We start from the raw sequence: 23,635 nt of genomic DNA, 5'->3' as shown, positions 1-23,635 counted from the left end.
GGGCAGACTATTATTTAGATGGGGAGAAAATTCAAAATGCGGAGATGCAAAGAGACTTGGGAGTCCTTGTGCAAGATACCCTAAAGGTTAACCTCCAGGTTGAGTTGGTTGTGAAGAGGTGAATTCAATGTTGGCGTTCATTTCTAGAGGTATAGAATATAAGAGCAGGGATGTGATGTTGAGGCGCTATAAGGCACTTGGAGCATTGTGTACAGTTTTGGGCTCCTTATTTTAGAAAGGGTATACAGACATTGTAGAGGGTTCAGAGAAGATTCACAAGAATAATTCCAGGAATGAAAAGGTTACCATATGAGGAATATCTGGCAGCTCTTGGGCTGTATTCCCTGGAGTTCAGGAGAATGAGGGGGGATCTCATGGAAACATTCCAAATGTTAAAAGGTCTTAACAAATTAAATATAGCAAAGTTATTTCCCATGGTAGGGGAGTTTAGGACAAGAGGGCATGACTTCAGGATTGAAGGACGTCCATTTAGAACAGAGATGCAGAGAAAATACTTTAGTCAGAGGGTGGTAAATCTGTGGAATTTGCTGCCACGAGCGGCTGTGGGGGCCAAGTCATTGGGTCCATTTAAGGCAAAGATAGATAGGTTTTTGATCAGCCAGGGCATCAAAGGGTATGGGATGAAGGCAGGGGAGTGGGGATGACTGGAAGAATTGCATCAGACCATGATTGTTTGGCAGAGCAGACTCGATGGGCCGAATGGCTCACTTCTACTCCTATATTTTAGAGTCTTTTGAATGAGCAGCATTTCCTTAAGGTTGTTAAAAGTCAGGGATGGCAGTGGGATAAACTCCCACTACCTGTTAAATGCTCCCAATGGTGTACAACTCAAATAGCCTCAGACTACCAAGTTCTGTTCCTGGCCTTCAAAGTGTGGCTTTGCTACTAAGTCCGGTGGAACAGTTTCCACTGACAGGAGAAGGGGCAAAGGTGGGTTACTGATGTCTTAAAACCAGTGGCTTTGGGCAGATGGGGCTTGTCAGCCATGGTTGACAGCTCATCTAGAAGAAGAAAAACACTGATCTCAAACCACCACTGTCTGCAGCTATACCCACTCATGTAGATAGCTTTGGGAGTAAACCCAGAGGGAAAAATCTGGAGTTGGAATCCCTAAGGCAGTCCTACATTGAGTTCAATGCTGACTGGCAACTCCTGCAATGCTTTTGGTGCCAAACTCTATGGTCCTTGGTGTTCCTTTGGGTCCATCAGATGCTTGCTACATGGCCAACAGCTTGCTCTCCATATCGTACTGTTCTGGCTTGCGTATCTAGACAACCAGGATGCAACATCTGTGGTTGACCATGACCGATGGAGTCGTCGTCATTGCTGTCGTCGTATTCCTGTGTATTCTCAAAAATTTAGAAGAATGAGGGAGGATCTCTTTGAAAGCTGTCGAATATTGAAAGGCCTAGATACAGTGGATGTGGAGCGGATGTTTCCTGTAGTAGGTGAGTCTAAAACCAGAGGGCACAACCTCAAAATATAGGGGCATCCATTTAGATCGGAGATAAGAAGGAATTTCTTTAGCCAGAGGTTGATGAATCTGAGGAATTCATTGCCACAGATGGCTGTGGAGGACATGTCATTGAGTATGTTTAAAACAGAGGTTGATACTTTCTTGGTTAGTCAGGACATCAAAGGTAATGGGAGGAGGCAGGAGAATGGGATGGAGAGGGATAATAAATCAGCCGTGATGGAATGTTTGAGCAGACTCAATGGACTGAGTGGCCTAATTCTGCTCCTATGTCTTATGGTCTTTTCAAAGTCATTTTTGAAGAATTCTTAATGTTAAATTGATGATAAAGCTGATTAGAATTATTCTCTGATAGAACCTGATGACAGTTTAAGATCATGCCATTCTTATTTTTGCTGGCAAAGAGTGAGAGTTACGTATTGCATTGTGTTGATTTACTAGTTGCGTGAAATGATTAAGAGTTGACATATTTTTATATACTGCATGAATTATTTGAGTTGCCAGTTCTCCAGAATTGTCTCAGTCTCCAGGAACTGAAGTTTAATCTACTGGACATTGCTGCCAGCAATGTCTGAGAAAAATCATCACAAACCAGTTAATGATACTTTTGTTTATTAGTTCTAAAAATACCAAAGCTTAGAAAAATAAAAGTAAACAATGGTATGTATGTGTCTCTGCAATATTAACATGGTTTCTTGAATCTTTGAGAAATGTATTAAAATTGAAACAAATATTAGTTAGTGAAACAAAAGTAATTTTAACTGCTATTTTTTAAATTTAATTCAGGAACTATGGTGCACTCAATGGCTTGGAATGACACAATCAATATACTATGTGGAATGCAGAATATGTACTTTGTGGTTTGGTATTATCCAAATGTAGTCTACGTAGATAAGGAGCTACTGTCCAAAACAGTTTATGAAAAAGATGCAAGGTAGAATTATCCTCAACAAATAATTATCCTTTCTTCTTTTTATACAAACTGAAAGACGAATTTAAATGATTATGTTCATCCATGTCCACGTTTTATCAGAAGTTCACTTGATTTTTTTAAAATGATAATACTTACAATAAGAAATTTTCATTTGAAAATTATAATTTTAGCTGATGAACTTTTAAGTAATTTTGGTGAACTTGCATGACATTTTCAATATTATTTTAATGGATATATATTAAATAAAAGAATACTGGAATATGAATAAACTTAAAGTACTTGAATCCACACAGCATTTCTTTTGTTTTCAGTGAATTTGGTAAAAATCCTCAAATTGTGAATTATGTGGGAAACCAAGTCACCATTAGAAGAGTTGATGGCTCAATGATACATACAAGTATATCACCTTACCCTGCCATCCTTCATGAATATGTTACTGCTTCAAGGTGGGATGATGCAGTTCGTCTCTGTCGCTTTGTCAAGGTATTTGCAAAAAAAATTGATTATAAATTGTTTTGTGGAACTATTATTCATTTTAGTATATAAAAAGAAAAGGCAGTTTTCTGTAAGGTATCATGTATTAAATGGAAGTTTCATAGTTTTGTTAATTAATATTCATAATGCAGATGAAAACAATCCAAAGTGTATTAATTAAAAACAGGATATGAAGAAAAACCAATCCAAAAATGTGTTTTCTTTCATTTTTTAAATATTATTTATAAATCACTGTATATAATTTGTAGTTAAGGCCACATAGCCCAAACTTTTGTTGTGGAAATCTATCATATATTGCAAAACATGCAACTCCAATGAAAGAAAGAATTTAATGGCAGCTTTTCTTCAGACAACAGTGGCAGTTTTTTTTTATTTTTGGCTGTTGTGAAAATACATGGCAATGGATTGGCTGCCCATTATATAATACTCTTGATTTTACTTTCTATTATTCCTAATAAGAACTTAGACCTTACCAGTGTTTGGTCCACATTATAGTTGAAACAAATTGTTTGCTATATTGTAGTATGAATGTGCTACATATGCTTAGAAATGAAATCTAAAAACTTTGTAATTTTTGTCATAAATATAATTTTTACCCAGAGTAGATAACAATTGCAACCATTTCTGGGTGACAGCATGAGAATAGGGAAATATGATTGAGTAGTCTCTGGTATCGATCATCCTTGAAAATCTGAGCTTGTGTCCATTTGTTCTGCCGAAGGAGTTTTCTACCATCATCCTGGTAACTGTGTACATTTTATCTCTGGCCAACATCGGGCAGGCACAGGGGGAGCTGAGCACTATGATCAGCAGTCATGAAACAGTGCACCCTGATGCTTTCCCTCTCACTACAGGGGATTTCAACCAGACCAGCTTTCCCTCTCACTACAGGGGATTTCAACCAGACCAGCTTGAAGAAGTTTCTGAACAACTACCACCAACATATCACCTGTGGAACCAGAGGAGTGAATACTCTTGACTGCTTTTATACCACCATCAAAAATGCTTACTGTGCCATCCCACGCCCAAACTTTAGAAAGTTTGATCACCTGGCTGTACTTTTACTCCCAGGGTAGAGGCGGCAGGGACTAAAGTCCAGAGTAGCACTAGCAGTAAGGACAAAGAAGCCATGGTCAAGGGAGGCAGAGGAGCGCATACAGGACTGTTTTGAGTCGGTGGCCTGGATGATATTCAGGGATTCATCTTCAAATCTGAAAGAATATGCCACAGTTGTCATCGACTTTATCAAGACCTGTGTGGATGAGTGTGTGCCTTCGAGAACATATCAGACATACCCAGACCAAAAGCCATGGATTAACCAGGAGATTCATAGTTTCCTGAGAGCTAGATTTGTGGCATTCAATGCCAGTGATCCAGAACTATACAAGAAGTCCATGTACAACATACAGAAGGCTATTTTAAGAGCAAAAAAGCAATTCCAAATTAAGTTAGAGACAAAATCAGATGCACAATCTCTGGCAGGGTTTACAAGCCATTACTTCCTAAAAGGTGAACCCTAACATCATGATTGGCAATGATGCTTCACTCCCAAGTGAACACCTTTTATGCACACTTTCAAAAGGAGAATAAAGCACCTGTGTGAATTCCCTGTAGCATCTGATGACCCTGTGATCTCTGTCTTAGAGGCCAATGGCAGGACATCTTTCAAGAGGGTAAATCCTCGCAAGGCATCAGGCCCTGATGGTGTACTTGGTTGCGCACTGAAAACCTGTGCCAACCAACTAGTGGAAGTGTTCAAGACCTTCTTCAATCTCTCACTGCTACAGTTGGAGGTTCCCACCTGCTTTAAAAAGGTGACAATCAAACAAATGTCCAAGAAAAGCAAAATGAACTGCCTCAACCACTATCACCCAGTTGCACACAGATCTACTGTGATAAAGTACTTTGAGGAGTTGTTCATGGCCATAAACTACTCCTGTCTAAGCAAGGACCTGGACCTGTTGGAATTTGCCTCTCGCCACAATAGGTCTACAGTGGATGCAGTCTCACTGGCTTTCCACTTGGTCTTTGATCACCTGGACAATAGCAATACCTATGTCAGACTACTGGTTATTGATTACAGTTCAGCATTCAATACCATCATACTCTCAGTACTAGTCAACAAGCTCCAAAACCTGCATCTCCCTCTGCAACTGGATCCTTGACTTCCTAATTCCAAAGTCAGCGCAGATCGAAAATAACTTCTCCTCACTGATAGTCAGCACTAGCACACCTCAAGGATGCATGCTTAGCCCACTTCTCTATTCTCTCTGCACTTATGACTATGTGGCTAGGCACAGCTCAAACATGATCTATAAATTTGCCAATGACACAGATATTGTTGGCAGAATTTTGGGTGGTGACAGGGAAGCATACAGGAATGAGATAGATCAGCTGGTTATGTGACGACGCAACAACAACCTTGCACTCAATGTCAGTAAGACCAAAGAACTGATTGTGCAGTTCAGGAAAGAGAAATCAAGAGAACACACATCAGTCCTTGTTGAGGGTTCTGCTGTGGAAAGGGTGAGAAGTTTCAAGCTCCTGGGTGTCAACATTTCTAAGGATCTATCCTGGGCCCAGCATACAGTTGCAATCACCTAGAAGGCACAATTGTGGCTATATTTCAGTCATCAAGGCCGCTTTCAATTTTCTACAGACGTACTTTGGAGAGAATTCTAACTGGTTGCATCACCATGTGGTATGAAGAGGCCACAACACGTGGTCGGAAAAAGCTGCAGAAATTGCAAATTCAGCTAGCTCCACCATGAGCTCCAGCCTCCCCAACATCAAGAACATCTTCAAAAAGTGATGCCTCAAAAAGGTGGCATCCATCAGGGACTCCAATGACAAAGAGCATAAACTCTTCTCATTTTTACCATCAAGGAAGAGCTACAGGAGCCTGAATACACACACTCAATAATTTAGGAACAGCTTCTTCCTCTCTACCATTAGATTTCTGAACGCACAATGAATCCATATACACTACTTCACATAGCTCTCTTTTTGCACTATTTATTTAATGTACTATATATACAAATATATAGATATATCACATATCTTATGGTAATTTATAGTTTTTTATTATCATGTGTTGCAATGTACTGCTGCCACAAAACAACACATTTCACAACATATGCCAGTGATATTAAACCTGATTCTGATTCTGAAATCTGAGTCTTGACTATCAAATACCCTTTTCTTGAAGCTTGTTGTGCAGCGTTTCTGAAGTCCCATCCTCTTCTCAACGTGGGTGATTAGGCAGTGAATCTGTGCTTGAATTCACCACTGACATTTTATAATTCTCTTGGGGATACCATCAGATCTCAAGGCCACAATATTTGAGTTTGAATGTGGCCTTCTCAGACTATTGTTGTTCAAGATAGACTTCTGTGGGATAGAGTTAAGGGTACTTCCATCAAGGACAGGGTTGTGATAGAGGAAGCCTTCAATATGTTCCTTCCAATGTTCCTGCATGTTCCTGATAGATTCCCTTCTGTTGCTGGCTCTCAGCAGGTAGGGTCTTGGGTGTTTTTGCCATAGACAATTTTTGCAGTACGGAAGTACTGATTCCATATTAAAGGGATCTAAAGGGACATAATGTTCTCCAGTTCTGTGGAATTATGTTGTAACATGATGCTGTACTTGTTCACTCTTGATGAGAAAACTCATTTTGTGAAGATGACTTTCCTTCTCTGGTCTGCTCTTGCAGAAGATCTACCCACTGCCTTGTTCTTTAAACTGGCTTTCATCTGCCTGTCAGTACTTGAAGATATCTGTATATCTGTAGCATAGAGCCTTAAGTTTTTCACTAGATGAGAAGGTTTCCTGGGTCTTCTTGCCAAAGTGAATAACCATGCATTTTACGACATAATACTCCTTCCTCCATCTTTTGGCTCACTTGGTCAGATTGTCTGTATTATATTTGCAGACTCTTTTGCTCTTTTTTTTCCCATAAATGAATTAAACATTCATTGGCTGAAATTGCCAGTTTTAATTTTGGGTTATTGTGTGACCTATGTATTGAAGTAGTTCTGGTGCACACAACTTCACAAATAAAAATTGGCATGCACTAGTCACATAGATTTCTATCACAGTAATGATACCGTAATGTGTTTTCTGCATCAATACATCAACTGCTTATAATGACATTCTGCTTAATGTTGCAAGGACAATTGGTCTTTGACAAATCTCGTGTATCAGTTTAACATTTTCCAGAAAAAGATGTTAGCCAAAGGATTTGGCAAGTAGCAAAAAAATATTTTCCATCATCTGATAAAAAGCAGCATTTGCTTTCCAAGTAATTTGGGTAGTACCTCCCTCCTGCAGCTTATTTTGTCTAGGTTGCAAGTGCAGCTATCGGGAAAACAGTTCTCCCTGTAAAATGTCAAGAGGGTGCTGAATTAGACAAAAAGAGAAAACAACCAGAAAACTAAACATCTGGATTTGCATATGGAAATTAGTAATGAAACAAAATTCAAATTAAATGTGTTTTGGCATTTTGCAAGTCCATTAATTTATCCATTTTAGTTTAGTATAAAAATGATTAAAAATAAAGACCTTGACATTCAAGTCAGCTTGTTCCATCAGAATTCCAGTCTGTGCACAGTGCCCAGCAAATTACAGTGAGGGTTGTTAACAGATCAGCAGATCATCTGCACTTGCCTTAGGAAGTTCTCAGTCTTTTCTAGAAAGTTTTCTCAGTCCAACCTTATGGTGCTTAATTTGGATTGGAGATCTCTTATTAGAACATTACTGGATCTCACCAATATGTAAGTTAGATTTGGCTCCTACCAATTAAATGCCTTTGCAGGTACAGGCAGCTTGTCACAATCACAAAAGTAGTTGCACCTTTGGTATTTAAAGCAAAATTTGCAGAATTTGGGAAGACGAGAGTTATACCATCCTCAGAAACTTAGGGGGGAAATGTAATGATCTATCACATGGAACGTAAACATGGAGAATAATATACCTTTAAACTTGACATTAAAACTTACCTGGAGATTCAAAAGAAAAGCTAGTGATTAGATAGGCTTAATTTTTCCTACAAAGAACTGTGAAGATGTTCACATGCTGGGCACAAAGCCAGTGAGCAGTCAGATTGTGTAAGTACAACATGACAAGTTTACATGGACAAAACCTTTTGTAAACTTAGACACAGGAAATTACAAAGGGAAAACTTTGGCACACAAAGTACATGCAGATGTAAGTAGTTTTGTACATTTTATGGGCATATATAAAGGGAGTGGAACAACGCAAAAATATAGAACGAAAGCTTCATTCATCATATAAATCTGATAAGTTTAGAAACTGGTGTTTTGAAAATAAATTAAACATATTTCAGAGAGACAAAAACGAAAGGTAAAGGTGTAGAGGAAGGAAGAAAGACATAATCATGAGTAAGAGAAAAAATGATGGAGTTTGGAAACCAGAGTGGTTGAGAGGTAAAAGGGATTTATGAGAGAGACTGAAACAGAAGCATAATTGCCAGTGCTTGCTTTAGCATTTAATAATTTTAGGATTACGTTTGCTCAATCAGTTTGGTATTTCTTCCCAGTCAGGCATAACTAAGGAGACAAACTTAGTTTGGATTGCAGTCAGGTATATGTTCTTATCAGCAAATCCATGTGACAAATGGAGCGATGGTAGGCACATAGTCAGTTACGATCAACTCTCAACCAGCTGAGATATACAAATTGCACCTCATCAAGAATCACCACAGATGGATCCAGAGCAATGCAAATCTACCCAATTTTAGGTATAGCAGCAGCTTAAATCCTGACGTTCACAAATCCCTGTCCTTTCACTATACATTTTTTAAAGTTTCTAACAATCTGAGGTTTCAGTTTTCATTGAGAAAGAGGGAATATTTTATGAGAAGATGAATAAAGAGGAAAAGTGGATTTGACCAAGGAATGGAGAGGGAGAATTTGACAAAGAATTGTTTGAGACCAACTGGACATAGTCACTAAAAGAGGGAAAGGCAGACAATATTAGAGTACTGATGCTTTTTCTTTGAGTATTTACAAGTACCGTTTGGATACAAAAGTGGTATCTATAGTGTATTTGTACACTTGTGGAACAAATCACCCAAGAAGCTATATAGTGGGTGCAGGAAAATTATTGCCAGGTAAAATCGGGCAAAGCTCTAAGATATTTTAAAATATGTAGATTAGAAACTGAAATAGTAACCTAAGTGCAGAGGCAGAAAATATGTAGTTCTATCATTCTCAGGTTCCCAACTGTTTTAAGAAGACTACTAACATCCCAGTATCTAACAAAAAGAAGGTTATGCGCCTTAATAGCTACTGCCCAGTGGCTTTGACATCCACCATCATGAACTGCTTCCTGAGGCTGGTCATGGCATACATCACTCCTGCCTTCCTGGTGACCTCATTGCACTGCAATTCGCCTGCTCCCAAAACGTCTTCCAAAACTATCTTCCTGGCTTACACACAAGACTGCATGGCCAGATTCTGTTCTGACTCTATTTGCAAGTTTGTTCTAGATAAGGTGGTGGTGAACTGCTACAGACAAATGATTAAGTTTTCTTAGTCCCATCAGTAGGCAATTCGAGGATTTTGATGTATCAATGTAAAAATAGAGATATACATTACTCTGTGTGTATAATTACTCTACATTATACACACACACACACACACACACACACCTTACATATGCATATTCCAAACAATTGTTTTATTGATCATTACAGAATGTGTCTCTGGTACCTCTCACTCCCTCCCCTCTCTCTTCCCCTTTTCCCAATCATGATTCCCCTCTCCTGCCTCCTTCTCACTCTCAGGATGCAATAAAGACCCATATCAGAATTAGATTTTATCATAACTCACATATATCATGATTTGTTTTTTGCAGCATCAATACAGTACAATACATAAAATTACAACAGTAATGTGCAAAAGTCTTGGGTGTATATATGTGTGTGTGTGTGTGTGTGTGTGTGTGTGTGTGTGTGTGTGTGTGTGTGTGTGTGTGTGTGTGTGTATGTATGTGTATATATAAAAGATTTGCTCAGTACTGGATTTTAGAGGTAGGATGACTCTGTCTAGAAATGGAAATTGATCACTGTGGTGTTCCTGTGCATCTTGTTAATTCGGTAAATAAATTTTTAGTTCAGTATCATGTAAGTCCTTTTCTTGTCTTCAAGATTGATACAGTATTATAATTGCAAGAATAATATCCATTTCAACAGGTTCAAAGCCACCCTAATTTGTCACAAAATATTGTTAAAGGATTACAGAATAACTGGTGCAGGAAATGCTTCACTCAGTTTAAAACTAAAATTTAGATTATAACATGACATTTCCTGTTATTTATAATTAACTGTATTTTAATCTATACTGAACGTATTTCTTGAGCATTGTTTTATCTATTTTGCAGTATTCTTGGTAAGATACCGTGTATTCACAAGCATATCCCTGTTCCTTGTGAAATCACATCAGCAAAATTAGATCTTGAATGTCTGCATTTGGTAAAATAATTGCATATAATGATCACAATATGACTTTTACAATTGTGACTGGATCACAAAAATTACAATATTAGCAGCTGGACTAGTCATTGTTTTTAATTAGTTACAGTCTTATTAGCCATTTTCTCCACACACAATACTATTAGATGTATAGTTAGTACTATTAAAACAAAACTTTAGGAGATATTAGGAAGTATTGTGGTAAATTGAGTGATAAATACAATATTGCTTGGAATTATGCTATGTTATCCAGCTGTTTAATCTGCTGCATGAGCTAAAATAGCATGAAAAACACTGCCCTGATTTATATTGTTTTAGAGAGCATTCACCTTGGAATTTGCATATATGATTTGTTAATCATTGTTGTAACTTACTTCCATTAAACTACCTCTTTCATTTTGCTTTTCTTTCTGCCATTTAGACAACAACACCTGATGAGGTGAGTTTCCTGTGCCTGAAAGTAGAATTTCTTAGCTTTGTGACAGGTTATCAAATCTATCCATACTATCCTTTGGCCTTAACAGTCACATACCTACAGGTACTAATTGCAACAGTTCAGCGGTAAACCCGACCATCTTCCTCAGGCACAAGTTAGTCAAATGACAGGAGGGTTTGGGCTAAAAAATCAACTAATCAGAATAAGGGCAATTCAAACTAACCAATCAGGAATAGGCAATTCAGATCCAGCCAATCAGGATTGAGCATTAAGTTCTGCCCATGCACTGCTCACTCAAGAGGGTGTCTCTTGGGGAGTTTGTCATTTGACTAACTTGTGCCTGAGGAAGATGGTCAGTGCAACATTTTGATAGTATAGATAGATTCTTTGCTTTGTCTCATATTATTTCATGATTCAGTGGTTAATTGTATTATAGGTGTTCCCCGCTTTACGAATGTTCGCTTTGCGTCACTTCGCTTTTACAAAAGACCTACATTAGTAACCTGTTTCCGCATTACAAAGAGGATTTTCGCTTTTACGAAAATTCTTCCCATATAAATTAATGGTTCTTCACTTTACGCCATTTCGGCTTAAGAAATGTTTCATTGGAAACCTCTACCTTTGTAAAGGGGGGGAGGCCTGTATACATACTTCTTTGATTTCCTTTCATTTACCCCATAGCATTAAAAAAAAATTAACTATGATTTTAAATTGTTTAAAATACTCTTTTGCTAGGCCCCGACAACACAAACCCTAACAGCATTTTATATATGGAAAAGTATGTATGGTTTACACATAATTGGAAAAGAAATTGCCATACCAATTATTTTGTTATTGGCTCTGTTTTTCCATAGGCATCAAAGTTGCATTCTGAACAATAATTATTTGGAAGGGCGATAGAAATATTAATTCAATTCAGGCAACATTAGTTAATATTCCCTCCATCACTGCAAGTAAGATTTCATGAAGAAATAATTGCATAAATTTGTCTTTGGTCATGAGTGCTGATTAAGCTATCCTTTGTATTCTGCCACCTCACTCTCCTTTCTCAATCTCTCTCTCTCCATCCAGGGAGGCAAACTGTCAAGCAACATCTTACATAAACCTATCATAACTAGAGAGTAAGTTCTTGGGGAAACTGCAAAGTCTGAAGGTAGATAAGTCACCTGGACCAGATGGTATACACCCCAGAGTTCTGAAAGAGGTGGCTGAAGAGATTGTGGATGCAGTAGTAATGATTTTTCAAGAATCACTTAGATTCTGGAATAGTTCCAGAAGACTGGAAAATTGCAAATGTCATCCCACTCTTCAAGAAGGCAGCGAGGCAGAAGAAAGAAAACTATAGGCCAGTTAGTCTGACCAAAGTAGTTGGGAAGATGTTGCAGTCGATTATCAAAGATGAGGTCTCAAGGTACTTGGGGGCACATCATAAAATAAACTGTAGTCAGTATGGTGCCCTCAAGGGAAAATCTTGTCTGACAAATCTGTTAGAATTTTTTGAAGAAATGACAAGCAGGATAGACAAAGGAGAAACTGTTGATGTTGTGTACTTGGATTTTCAGAAGGCTTTTGACAAGATGCCACAAGCTATGAGCCCATGGTATTACAGGAAAGATTCTAGCATGGATAAAGCAGAGACTGTTTGGCAGGAGGCAGAGAGTGGGGTTAAGGGAGCCGTTTCTGGTTGTCTGCGAGTGACTAGTGGTGTTCCACAACGGTCTGTGTTGAGACCGATTCTTTTTACATTATATGTCAATGATTTGGATGATGGAGTAAATGGCACTTTGTTGCAAAGTTTGCAGGTGATATAAAAATAGGTGGAGGGGCAGTTAGTTCTGAGGAAGTAGAGAGGCTACAGAAGGACTTAGACAGATTAGAAGAATAGGCAAAGAAGTGGCAGATGAAATACAGAGTTAGGAAGTATATGGTCATGCACTTTGGTAGAAGAAAAGAAAGGGCTGCCTATTTTCTAAATGGAGAGAAAATCTTTAAAAACTGAGGTGCAGAGAGACTAGACCTTGTGCAGGATTCCCTAAAGGTTAATTTGCAGGTTGAGTCTGTGGTGAGGAAGGCAAATGTAATGTTGGCATTCATTTCAAGAGGACTAGAATATAAAAGCAAGGATGTAATGTTGAGATTTTATAAAGCACTGGTGATGCCTCACAGAGTATTGTGAGCAGTTTTGGGCCCCTTATCTTAGAAAGGATGTGCTGAATTTGGAGAGGGTTCAAAGGAGATTCATGAAAATTAATTTAGGATTGAATAGCTTGTCATGTGAAGAGAGTTTGGTGGCTTGGAGTCTGTATTCACTGGAATTCAAAAGAATGAGGGGTGACCTAATTGAAACCTATTTAATGGTGAAAGGCCTTGATAGGATGGATGTGGAGAGGATGTTTCCTATGGTGGGAAAGTTTAAGAGACAGCCTCAGAATAGAATCAGAATCAGGTTTATTATCACCAGCTTATGACGTAAAATTTGTTAACTTAGCAGCAGCAGTTCAATGCAATACATAACATAGAAAAGGAAAAAAAGTAAATATAATAATAAATAAATCAATTACAGTATACATATATTGAATAGATTAAAAAGCATGCAAAAAAACAGAAATACTGTACATTTTAAAAAGTGAGGTAGTGTCCAAGGATTCAATGTCCATTTAGGAATTGGATGGCAGTGGGGAAGAAACTGTTCCTGAATCGCTGAGTGTGTGCCTTCAGGCTTCTGTACCTCCTACCTCATGGTAACAGTGAGAAAAGGGCATGCCCTGGGTGCTGGAGGTCCTTAATAATGGATGCTGCCTTTCTGAGACACCACTCCCTGAAGATGTCCTGGGTACTTTGTAGGCTAGTACCCAAGATGGAGCTGACTAGATTTACAACCCTCTGCGCTTCTTTTGGTCATGTGCAGTAGCCCCTCTATACCAAACAGTGGTGCAGCTTGTCAGAATGCTCTCCACAGTACATCTATAGAAGTTTTTGAGTGTATTTGTTGACGTGCCAAATCTCTTAAAACTCCTAATAAAGTATATTATGCCTTCTTTGTAACTACATCGATATGTTGGGACCAGGTTAGGACCTCAGAGATCTTGACACCCAGGAACTTGAAGCTGCTCACTCTCTTCACTTCTGATCCCTCTATGAGGATTGGTACGTGTACCTTTGTCTTACCCTTCCTGAAGTCCACAATCAGCTCTTTCATCTTACTGACATTGAGTGCCAGATTGTTGCTGTGACACCACTCCACTAGTTGTCATATCTCACTCCTGTATGCTCTCTCGTCACCACCTGAGATTCTACCAACAATGGTCGTATCGTCAGCAAATTTATAGATGGTATTTGAGCTCTGCCTAGCCACACAGTCATGGGTATAGAGAGAGTACAGCAGTGGGTTAAGCACATCTCTGAGGTGCACCACTGTTGATTGTCAGTGAGGAGGATATGTTACCACCAATCCGCACAGATTGTGGTCTTCCAGTCGGGAAGTCGAGGATCCAATTGCAGGGGGAGGTACAGAGGCCCAGGTTCTGCAACTTCTCAATCAGGATTGTGGGAATGATGGTATTAAATGCTGAGCGATAGTCGATGAACAGCATCCTGACATAGATGTTTCTGTTGTCCAGGTCGTCTAAAGCTGTATGGAGAGCCATTGAGATTGCGTCTGCCCATTGACCTATTGTGGCGATAGGCGAATTGCGAGGGTTCACTCTCTTTAAAGACAGCCTAACATTGTCCTCTGAGACAGAGATCACAGGGTCATCAACAGGGATCTTCACAGCTGTAGTTGTGTTCTCCCTTTCAAAGCACGCATAGAAGGTGTTGAGTTCATCTGGTAATGAAGCATCGCTGCCATTCATGCTATGGGGTTTCGCTTTGTATGAAGTAACGTCTTGCAAACCCTGCCAGAGTTGCTGTGCATCCGATGTCGCCTCCAACATCATTTGAAATTGTCTCTTTGCCCTTGATATAGCCCTCCGCTAATCATACCTGGTTTTCTGGTACAGGCCTGGGTCGCCAGACTTGAATGCCATAGATCTAGCCTTCAGCATACGACGTACCAGAAAGGCATATTTTTAGAACGGAGATGAGGAGGAATTTCTTTAGTCAGAGAATGGTGAATCTGTGGAATTTGTTGCCACAGGCAGCTGTGGAGGCCAAGTCTTTATGTATATTTAAGGCAGAGGTTGATAGATTCTTGATTGGTCAGGGCATGAAGGGATACAGGGAGAAGGCAAGATACTGGAGCTGAGAGGAAAATTGGATTAACCATGATGAAATGGCAGAGCAGACTCAATAGTTCAAATGGCCTAATTCTGCTCCTATATATTATGATCTTATAGATTCCTAGAGTATCTGGACTATACCTGTTCCCACCCTGTACCTGTAAAAATGTTATTCTGATTTCACAATTCCTTCATCACCACAGCATCTGTTCTAGGATGAGTCTTTCCATCTTCAATGAACAGGGTTTCCCTTCTTCCACCTTTGATGCTGCCCTCACATGCATCTCTTCCATTTCCTGGATATATGCGCTCACCCCATCTTTCCTCCATCGTAACAGCGTTAGTTCCTTTTGTCATTACCTACCACCCCATGAGCCTCTGCATCCGACTCATCATTCTCCGCAACTTCCATGATCTCCAAAGGGATCATACCACTAAACCTATCTTTACCTTCACCCCCCCCCCCCCAACTCTGCTTTCCACAAGGATTGCTCCATCTGTGATTCCCTTGTCCATTCATCCCTCCCCACTAATCTCCCTCCTGGCACTTACCCCTGCAAGTGGCCAAAGAGCTACACCTGCCCATTCATGTCCTCCCACACCTCTAATCAGGGCTCCAACAGCCCTTCCCAAGGAGGCAATACTTCACCTGGAATCTGTTGGGTTCCTAAATTGTGTATACATTGGTAAGACCCATCTTAAATTTAGGACCGCTTCAATGAGCACTTCCACTCCATCCACTAAAAGCTGAACTTTCTGGTAGCCAAACATTTTAATTCCCATTCCTATTCTCGTTCTGACAGGTCAATCCATGGCCTCCTTTTGTGCCACGATGAAGCCACCCTAATGGTGGAGAAGCAACATCCTTATATTCCACCTAGGTAGCTTCCAACCTGATGGTATGAACATTGATTTCTCCTTCCCTCTTTTTCTATTCCCCACTCTGGCCTCTTACCTCTTCTCACCTGCCTATCACCTCCACCAGTGACCCTACTCCTTTTTCTTCTGTGGTCCACTTTCCTCTCCAATCAGATTCCTTCCTCTCCAACCCTTTACCTTTCCCACCCACCTGGCTTCACCCATCACCTTCTATCTAGCTATTCTTTTGCACCCCCCCCCCACCTTTTTTATTCTGGCGCCTTTCCCTTCCTTTCCAGTCCTGAAGAAAGGTCTTGGCTTAAAGCATCAGCTGTTGGTTCATGTCTATCATGTTGCCTGATCCGCTGAGTTTCTCCAGCATTTTGTGTATGTTGCTTTGTATTTCCCTCTAGTATTAGAATAAGTTCAATTTAGTTCAATAGAACCCATAATTGGGAGGCAAGGACAACAGACAGCTTGTAAATCAGTTTTCTGCTGATGACCAAAGATGATATACAGCCCAATAGTTTAGCATATTGAGAAAGCAGTAGGTAAATAACGTGTATTTCAACACATTGCAGACTCTACTTCAACATATGGCTGTGTTGCCAATTTAAATCATGTCTTTAACTACCAAAATATGAGAAACTGGGCATTGTTTTAAAAATGTACAGGGGATATTTGAGGTAGTTTCACAGAATTTTTAGCATTGCAGTTAATATTTACTTCTCCTGGTGTAAATTTAGAATTTCACACATCAAAAAATATAATTTAGCACCCAAGGGGAATATCTTTGACAATTCTGAAATATTCACCAATATTAATGTTTACACAATTCCTTAAAGATATTAGTCTGGAATGAAAGTTGATCGTGATCACCATGTATACTGCCTGGAAATGATTACAAGTCAGTAATCTAATTTAGCAGTTCATGTGAAACCATAAACCATGAAAGTATGCTTAGGCAGTCATCCGAATCGTAACATTAGTTTTACAGCCTTAAAGTCGCTCTCAAATATCTTTATATTTTATAATATATGTTGTTTCACATTTATGTACATAATTTATTACACTTTCGTTTTGTTTTCTACTGCTAACAGCTGTGATTGTTTGATCCAGTGATGGGATGAAGAAGTTGCTCATTGTAAATTTAACAGGGTATTATCAATTATTCCAGAATAAAGGCAAAGGTGTAAATAGTCTGAAGTAATTATAGCATTTTAATTTTACATTCTGTTCCTTCTGCTCCTGAAAATCGTGTGGTGCAAATGATACAAAATAGATTAAAGTAAATTTTCAACCTATTTTATGCTTTCTTTTTTAAAAAAAAAATGACATGGTGAAAAACATTCAGAAGTAAAACAGGTCAAAGGTCTGTTTTCATTTTATACATCGTTCAAGAAATATTTCACCCCATTGTCTTTATTCCATGGCTACTTGCAAACTTAAGTAATCTTGTCTAAATATTCATTCTCTATACATGAGCTGAGGTAGTTTATGTAGTGGTGCAAACCTTTTCTTTAATCTAAATTCTCAGTCATCCTTCTTAGTAAGAACTGCTTGATAGTTCTCAGATGATTTGTTTTTTATTCATCCCTAGTTAGAGAAACTGAAGTCCATTTTAATACCCTAACTATCACAAGAGTTTGGATCCCGAAATGAGCACAGACGCAAATAAGTAAACTCAATTTTTAACACAAGGCCTTCTTTTGTCGTGAAACTGGTGAAAGTATCACCAATTTCCAAACTTGCCTGAAAGTAAGTAAAAGCAACAGATCTTCTACATGTGTGCATGTGAGCACAGAAGCTGCTGCCAGCGGTTCACTGCTGGAAAGTTAACTGATCTCTTCATTGGGGGTCAATGTGGGAGTGGAATAAAATGCCCATTACTTAAGTATTGCACTCACCACTCAATAATACAGGAGACACTACTAGTCTTCTTGGTTTTAATGGAAGAGAACTGTTGTAAATATTCGAGCAAGTTACTTGGCAAAGTAACTTAATATATTTTTAGTTGTTAATCTGTCTAATAGATTATAAATTTAGATATTTTAAAATGTTGAAAGATGAATAAAATGGTGGGAAGTTAGTTCGTATGTATCACGATTTTTTGAGTTTTAAAAACTCTTATTGTTTCTGACTACTTCTACATATCTCATTTGGGATGAGGCATTATTTGCAAGTTCAGGCAAAATCAAAAGACATGATTTTGCTAGCCATCAAGACTGGTGTCCCCTTTTTGTGGATGGCACTTGTTTTAATCCGCCTGTGATCCTATTATGGCATGGAAAGCCATATGTTAAACGAGACCTTGCACATGGTTACCACAAATTCCCACATGGAGGAATAACTCTATATTCTTTTTGGTATGAGACTGGCAAGTTAATAGAGCTTACTTCTGACAGCAAAATTCATGCCATATTTTGTTTGCTTTCTTGTATAGGTTATGGTATTTATGGTACTGATGTTTGTAAATAGTGGGAATGTTAAAATTGTAAATTGGAACTGAGATAGCATTATACAACTTCTGTGCTAACAGCTACAAAACAATCATACTGTGTAAACTTTCTCCCATCTGTTTATGATCTCTCTTTATTGGTGAACATTTGACTCCAGGGAGAAGGAAAAAATATTTCTAATTACATTAGTTAACACCAATAGAAGAGGCCAAGATGCTGCCTACTTGTTTATCATTGCTAAAGCAATGTGATGGATTTTAAATTTACTAATTTAATTCTATACAAAACAAAAGGCACATTCACAGTGAATGTGGCTATAATGAATGTCTGAGAGAGCTACCACACAGCGATCAAGATTTAAATTTTGATTATCTTAAAGATTATACAGGCCCCAAAATGGTAAGCGCCTTCAATCCCACAGCAGAACTCCTATAAGCTGCCAGTACTGGAGCAGAACAGTAACAATTACTCTGGGAGTCCATCAGGATGGTAGATCCATTTCCTGACTGCCAAATAAGCTAAGATCTCTTTCACTGTACCACCTGGCAAAAGCAAGCATGCGACAATCATTACCTCCTAGTTGTCGATTGAAACTGCATTTGTGTCTTGTGTTTGCATGTAGTTTGTACCCCTTTGACTTCGGAAAGGCCATTCCATATGAAGTAGGTTGTGGTTATGTCATCCTTAGGCCAGTGTCACCCATTTATATTGGTCAGCCAAATTAGAAGAACTCTTATGTTTTTCATAAGTCTGCAAATTTAAACCAATGACAAATGAACAGGGTGTATAAAGGATTGATTAAATGCTGTGGCAGATGACCACCCAGAAATATTAAAGATTTTTGAACTAAATACTTAATTATTATTAATAATTTAACTGCAGTTCTTTCATTTATATTTACATCAATTATGTAGATTGAACTGGGCTAATTATATTCCTGAGAAATTAAACACTGGGAAGATGATAGATGAACAAATGCATTTTGAATTGTTTACATTCAACTACATGCAAATAACTCTCAAATACAGCAGCCATTTTATGCCTATCTCTCCTTCACCCAAGTAAAACATGATAAATAATAAAAAGAAATACACAATCTGTCATTATTCTTCTTTTTATATCAGCAGCACTCCAGTTTTGGAGTTCTATCCACTCTAAAAATGGGTTACTAATAATTTCAAACTGCCGTATGCAGACAGAATAATAGACCCCCATCTGACAGAGACGCCAGCATAATGAGTTTTATGTGACTGTTAATTATGTTTTTTTTTGGTTTGTTTATTTGACCAAAATGTCAGCACTAACTATATTTATTGGATGTAGCAAATAGATCTACAGTAAAACTAGATTTTTTATGAAGATTGTATAAGAAAAATAAGAAAATTAGCTAACTGACAGAATAACTCCACTAATCATTACCAGTACTTATAGCTGTTGAAAACTTAATGTAGCTGGTTTTCTAAAGGAACCTTTGTGTATTCTGTGCTTTGCAGTGTTGCTGATATCCCTTGAAAGCAAAGAATATAATTTTTTTAACATCATGCCAGAAACTATTATTTTGCTGTTAATCTGCCATATGTAAATACTGTACTGTAATTTTTATTGCATGTCAAGCAACTGCAGTATGATAGATTTTACAGGGAATTCTGAAATAAGGCTTCTGGGACAGTAGTCAAATCAAATAAAATTTAAAACTTCATTGGCCCTGTTCATCAAAATGTTAATTTTTTAACATTTGAGATACTAACATTAATAGTTTAAATCAAGTCGTATAATCATTTTTAGTATCTAATGTTCCCTTGTTTCAGAGACAGATAAGAGTGTACTGGATTGTTAGAAGAGTGCTTCTATCAAGTTCCAAACAGGAAGGGAAAGGGCAGTTGATACTTCAACCAAAGTGGACTGCAGCTGCTTTACTGGATACTGCTGCATTTTGTGACTGATTTTTTGCTAGGCCAGCACAGTGCAACTTTGACTGGCAGTGTTGCAGTAAATATCACAAAATTGCTTAATTCTCAAGCAATTCATAGCAAAGTACTCTTAGGTTCATGTACCATTCAGAAATCTGATGGCAGGAGGAAATAAGCTGTCCCTAAAAGGCTGATGGTGTGTCTTCAAGCTCCTATATCTACTCCCCCATGGTAGTATTGAGAAGAGGCCATTTTTCAGATGGTGAAGATTCAGCATTCAATAAAAATGGCTGCTTTTTTTTTTACCTCAATACCATTGTCCTGCACTAATCCAATATTCCTTGATTCCCTTGCTATTTATAAAATCTATTAATCTCTTCTTTTTAATATGCTCAGCTACAGAGCTCAATTGAGTAAAGAATACTAAAGCTTCTCTGGTCTCCAAGTAAGAAATTTCTTCTCATTTAAGTGACTGACCACCAACCTTGAGAGTTTGATACCTAATTCTAGTAAATATCACAAAATTGCTTAATTCTCAAGCAATTCATAGCAAAGTACTCTTAGGTTCATCACAGCCAGGGAAAGCTTCATTCTGGTACTTACTTTGTCAAACTTCATTCATTCTCCTAAAAAAAAAAGTATACTGGCCCTTTTGCTTAATCTGTCCTCATAGGACAGAACAGCAATGTTCAGAAATCACCATGGAGTACTGTGTGCAGTTGTGGTCTCCTTATGTAGGTTTAAATCATATTACGAAATCTGTATACTACTAAACCTGACTTGATGAGTATTAACAGCATTTTGTTTTACATCTGCTCCTTAAAGTTGTATGCTTCAATGCGATTACTGCCACTGCCCTTTTTCCTAAGCTCAAGACAATATAGTCCAAGCCTGCTTTATCTTTCCTTTAGCACATATGCACTAATGCAGGAATCAAGCTGGTGAAGCTTCACTGAATTCCTGAGTAGTTGGGGTGACTATACATGTTCACAGTACTCCGGATATGTTTCTGATAGCCCCTATATAATTACAATAAGATGTTTTTACTATTGTTTTTACAATAAAGATAAATGTACCATTGAATACCGTATTGAGTTATGTTGCAAAGCTTCATTCGATAGAATACCTGTTGGCATTCATTGTCTCATGTACCACGGTAAGTCCTTGAGTCTACTGACTCTTCCCCCTAGCAGATACACCAACATGGACATTAAAAGCCAGCTGTTTTCCAGCCACTGTTGGGTACCAAGATTTCAGGAGAGCTATGGATAGAAGATGCAAAACATTTTTTAAAAATGCTTTATTATCATGCCTGAATTGTACTGCTACAGTTTAGACTTGCATAGTTTACAATAAGTTATTTATTGTATACTTTTAGGGCAAACATTTCTTTTTGGGCATGGTCACCTGTTGTAATTGGGTTTTATTGCCAAGACTTCTCCAGAGGATGATGAGTTACACCAGGGGTGTCAAACTCATTTTAGGTCACGGGCCGGATTGAGCAAAATGCAGCTTCATGCGGGCCGGATCAGTCGAACGCGTGCGAACACAGCTTTCGTTGCCTCCGTTTTTTCAGCCTGCTCTCATGTGTCTCAGTCTCTGCTATAACTACAAAGTGTTTCACTTTACAAATTCTGTTTCTTATGAAGAATACTGCCGAGCAAGACTGCCGAATAAACACTAAAAACCCTGAAAACCTGGTACCTGAATAAACTCAGCATTAGCCATATCATACGCCATAGGCGCTTCGATTACTGGGGCCAGCTTTAATAGTAATTAGATATTATCTCGCGGGCCAAAGATAATTCCACCGCGGGCTGGATTTGGCCCGCGGGCCTTGAGTTTGACATATATGAGTTACACATACAGATAGACCAGAGCAATATGTAAACTTTTATTGTGTGGTATCATAGCCGTACATGTCATTCAATCATCCACTTGGCAAAGTGATGAACATACATAATGATTATAAAAATTAAATGTAAAAACCCAAATTAGGATTTAAAAAGCTAATGTAACTTGAAACTTTCACCCTAAACATTTTCATTGTACTTGTACTAAACCTATTGGTACTTTTCTTTCCACAAACAGGAACAAACAATGTGGTCATGCCTTGCCGCCATGGCAGTTGCACACAAAGACCTCCTGACAGCAGAGGTGGCTTATGCAGCAATTGGCGAGGTATAAAAATTTTTTTATGTTGTATGTTTAAAATTTAAATTACACGTGTTTTTCTTCTTGTTGTTCCGACATCTTAAATGTGTTTTTCTTTATTACATTCTTGGAGGCTTCCATAAGATCTTATATCTACTGTTTATGGCTATCCTAAAATAGTTTTAATGTTCTAAAACCATTCTGAAGTTTAGCCCCCACTCAGAACATTTATTTCACAACTCATTAAAAAAAAAGACTGATAACCCTTTCTCATCTCTTTCCCACCTATTAATTTCTTCCTGCTGCTCAGATTTACCCACTGGACTTGCCTTTTTTTATATGTTAACTCAGTTTGAATATCTCCTCAAAGCATCCTTTAGTGCAAAAGCTTGGTATCTCTTGTCATTATGATACAGTGCTTACTATGGGTCAGTAGGTTAATGCATCCTGAAGGTTGAAAGCTACTTAGCCAGTCTAAATTATAATCCCTTCTATTTACAAAAGAACGAAAATAGTTTCTGAAAGGCTTAAAGCTCCAATTGCCAGTGCTGTGAAGCTGCAGTCACACAAATTGTGGGCAGAGGCAATGCTGAAGAAGTTTGGAGATCTGCTGGTAAAGAAGAGAATGTAATTATTTTTTTCCCATTCCCTTTTTGTTTCAAGTCTCATTCCTTCATTATCTGCTTGCATCATGGCATGCGGGTGGATGAACATGATAAACTAATGATGAAATATTGAGCTTCATTTGACATACTCTTGCTTCTCCGTTTCTCTGATTTGAATTTGAGAATAGAAAGCTAAACTAAGGAAAGACCAGAATTCAACTTTAGCTTGCAAAGCACCTGCTCTGAAATAGACCAAAGGAATTGTGACTTTGATAAGAGGGTGCAGTGGGGTGCCCAGTGCATAAGTGAGGAGCAGATTGGAGTGACCAAGAAAGAATTACAACTGAAATATGGGCTTCTCCCTCACTATTTTGAAAGGTGCTTTTTGAGTATGAAAGATTACTTAGAATATTAGTAAATTTGCTGGTGCTTTTACATTGTCATCTGGCATAAATTCCAACAATTTCAGTCGTCTTTGTATGTAAAATACATGCACTGAATGGCCTAAAAAGTTTCAAATTCTTCTTGTCGATCATTTTTTTCCCAAAGATAAAGCCCTTATTAATAAACATGTTTT

General features: G+C 38.3%; 1 protein-coding gene across 6 annotated transcripts in view; it reads left to right on the top strand.

Annotated features, from left to right (window-relative positions):
- The window catches only part of ift80 (intraflagellar transport 80 homolog (Chlamydomonas)), a 328,780-nt gene that overhangs the window by 293,551 nt on the left and 11,594 nt on the right, over positions 1 to 23,635 (top strand). For 4 of the 6 annotated variants that reach the window (XM_073040988.1, XM_073040985.1, XM_073040989.1 and 1 more), the window contains 4 exons: positions 2,282 to 2,429; positions 2,741 to 2,912; positions 10,838 to 10,855; positions 22,391 to 22,480. In XM_073040988.1, coding sequence (XP_072897089.1) covers positions 2,282 to 2,429; positions 2,741 to 2,912; positions 10,838 to 10,855; positions 22,391 to 22,480 — 428 coding nt within the window. Of the gene's footprint in view, positions 1 to 2,281; positions 2,430 to 2,740; positions 2,913 to 10,837; positions 10,856 to 11,706; positions 11,778 to 22,390; positions 22,481 to 23,635 lie in introns of those variants that run through there. The other 2 variants (XM_073040991.1, XM_073040987.1) reach the window with 2 other exon arrangements.

The sequence above is a fragment of the Hemitrygon akajei genome, chromosome 3 (genome assembly GCF_048418815.1).
Source record: "Hemitrygon akajei chromosome 3, sHemAka1.3, whole genome shotgun sequence".
NCBI lineage: Eukaryota > Metazoa > Chordata > Chondrichthyes > Myliobatiformes > Dasyatidae > Hemitrygon > Hemitrygon akajei.
This window is presented reverse-complemented; position numbering and strand designations above follow the sequence as displayed.